The 1,729-nt window shown below is 37.4% G+C and overlaps 1 protein-coding gene across 1 annotated transcript in view; it reads right to left on the minus strand.

Annotated features, from left to right (window-relative positions):
- Positions 1-1,729, minus strand: part of BBS2 (Bardet-Biedl syndrome 2) — a 51,738-nt gene that overhangs the window by 36,480 nt on the left and 13,529 nt on the right. The window contains 2 exon segments of the mRNA XM_012657420.1: positions 1,374-1,460; positions 1,544-1,648. Of these exon segments, the coding sequence (XP_012512874.1) occupies positions 1,374-1,460; positions 1,544-1,648 (192 nt within the window).

Consider the following 1,729-nt stretch of genomic DNA (forward strand, 5'->3'; position numbering starts at 1 on the left):
GTAATTTTCTTATCTTTTTTATGTTCTGAAACAGATTATATAATAGAAATTCCTTAAAATTTTGAAAGCATTTAACTATAAAAACATCTAGGTCGAGTCCTATTTCGAGGTAACTTGATAATTTCTCAAATCTAGTATTTTCTAATCCTTGAATCAATAATAATAAATTATATTTCCCCAGAATATGTTCCATTGCTGTGGACTGAATGTTTGTGTCCCCACGAAATTCGTATGTTGAAATCCTGACATCCAAGGTGGTGGTCTTAGGCAGTGGAGCCTTTGAGAGGTGACTGGGTCATGAGGGCAGAGCCCTCGTGATCGCGGTTAGTGCCCTTACAAAAGAGGCTCAGAGAGATCCCTCGCCCCCTTCCACCATGTGAGGTTACAGGGAGAAGATGACTATCTATGAGGAAGGCAGCCCTCACCAGACACGAAATCTGCCAGTGCCTTGATCTTGGACGTCCCAGCCTCCAGAACAGGGAGAGATAAATCTCTTTTGTTTATCAGCCACCCACCACTTTATGGTATTTCATCATAGCAGCCTGAACTAACTAAGACATCCATTTTATAGACTTTCGAATTTCTCAGTAAGCAACTATACAGTCTTCTCTTATACTTTTTAATACCCACACCAAAGACAAAACTAAGTGTATAAGCAGGAAACCAACATAACGGCTTTTTAGAATCTGTTCTTCACAGAACACAAAAGGAAGGCTACCAGGTGCTGGCCAAAAGTAAAGAAAAATCAAAGAGGAAAAGACAGGAATTAGTTGATCCCCTTCAGGCAATCCAACACTGACAGATAAGAAAGCTGGGCCAAACGGTATCCATGGAGATCTGGCAGCTACTTAGTTTCTAACAAGACAATCCTGACCTGCCAAAAGACTGTAGAAAATTCTCATCTGAAGTTAAAAAAGGAAAGAAAGCAAAATGATTTTATTTTGAAGTTATAGCTCAGAAAACAATACATTACATGATTCTTCCCATTACTTTTAAGTTTTTAGTCAGTTTTGAAGATTTATTAGAGTTATTCAAACAGTTCATTATTAGGTTATTAAAATTCCTTTTTTTTACTGGCCTACACCTAGAATCAACCTGATTGATGGATTCTCAGTCCTTCAAAGAAGAGATTTAGAGAGAATTTCCCTGGAGATTTTCCCTCAAACAGGACTTACAAGACCAAAAGGACACTTACTCTGCAGTTCTTGACAACTATAGCAGGAATAAACTACGTGGAAAGATTATAAAGCTGAATTTGAAAACACAGCCAAGGAACTCAAGTTTACATTCCTATGTTACTGTTCTAAGTCATATAGTCAGTACACCTCAGTTAGTACTTTGAATTATACCTGAACTCTGCTATTTAAACTTACCTTCCCATTGGACCAGCCAGTTATCAGCTCATGCACACCATCAGAATTAAGGTCAAATGCATGAATACTCATGGCATGATTTTTGGACTGAAAAAGAATTCCAACAATTAGTATAGAAGTCACTCAATAAGTATAAAGTCCCTGAATATCAGAAGCTTAATCATACTAACTTTAATTCTCCAGTATCGGGTTGTTTTGTCATAAACCCCAACTGTGCCATTGGAAAGGGCATAACCAAATCGACTGCCGTACATGGGACAGAGAGAGGTGATTATCTGCAAAAACAATACATAAAAATACAACATCTTTTCATTAAGGCTCAATTTAATGTGAAGTATGGCTTTATAAAATTGCAC

Source organism: Propithecus coquereli, unplaced genomic scaffold, assembly GCF_000956105.1.
Source record: "Propithecus coquereli isolate 6110/MARCELLA unplaced genomic scaffold, Pcoq_1.0 Scaffold540, whole genome shotgun sequence".
Lineage (NCBI taxonomy): Eukaryota > Metazoa > Chordata > Mammalia > Primates > Indriidae > Propithecus > Propithecus coquereli.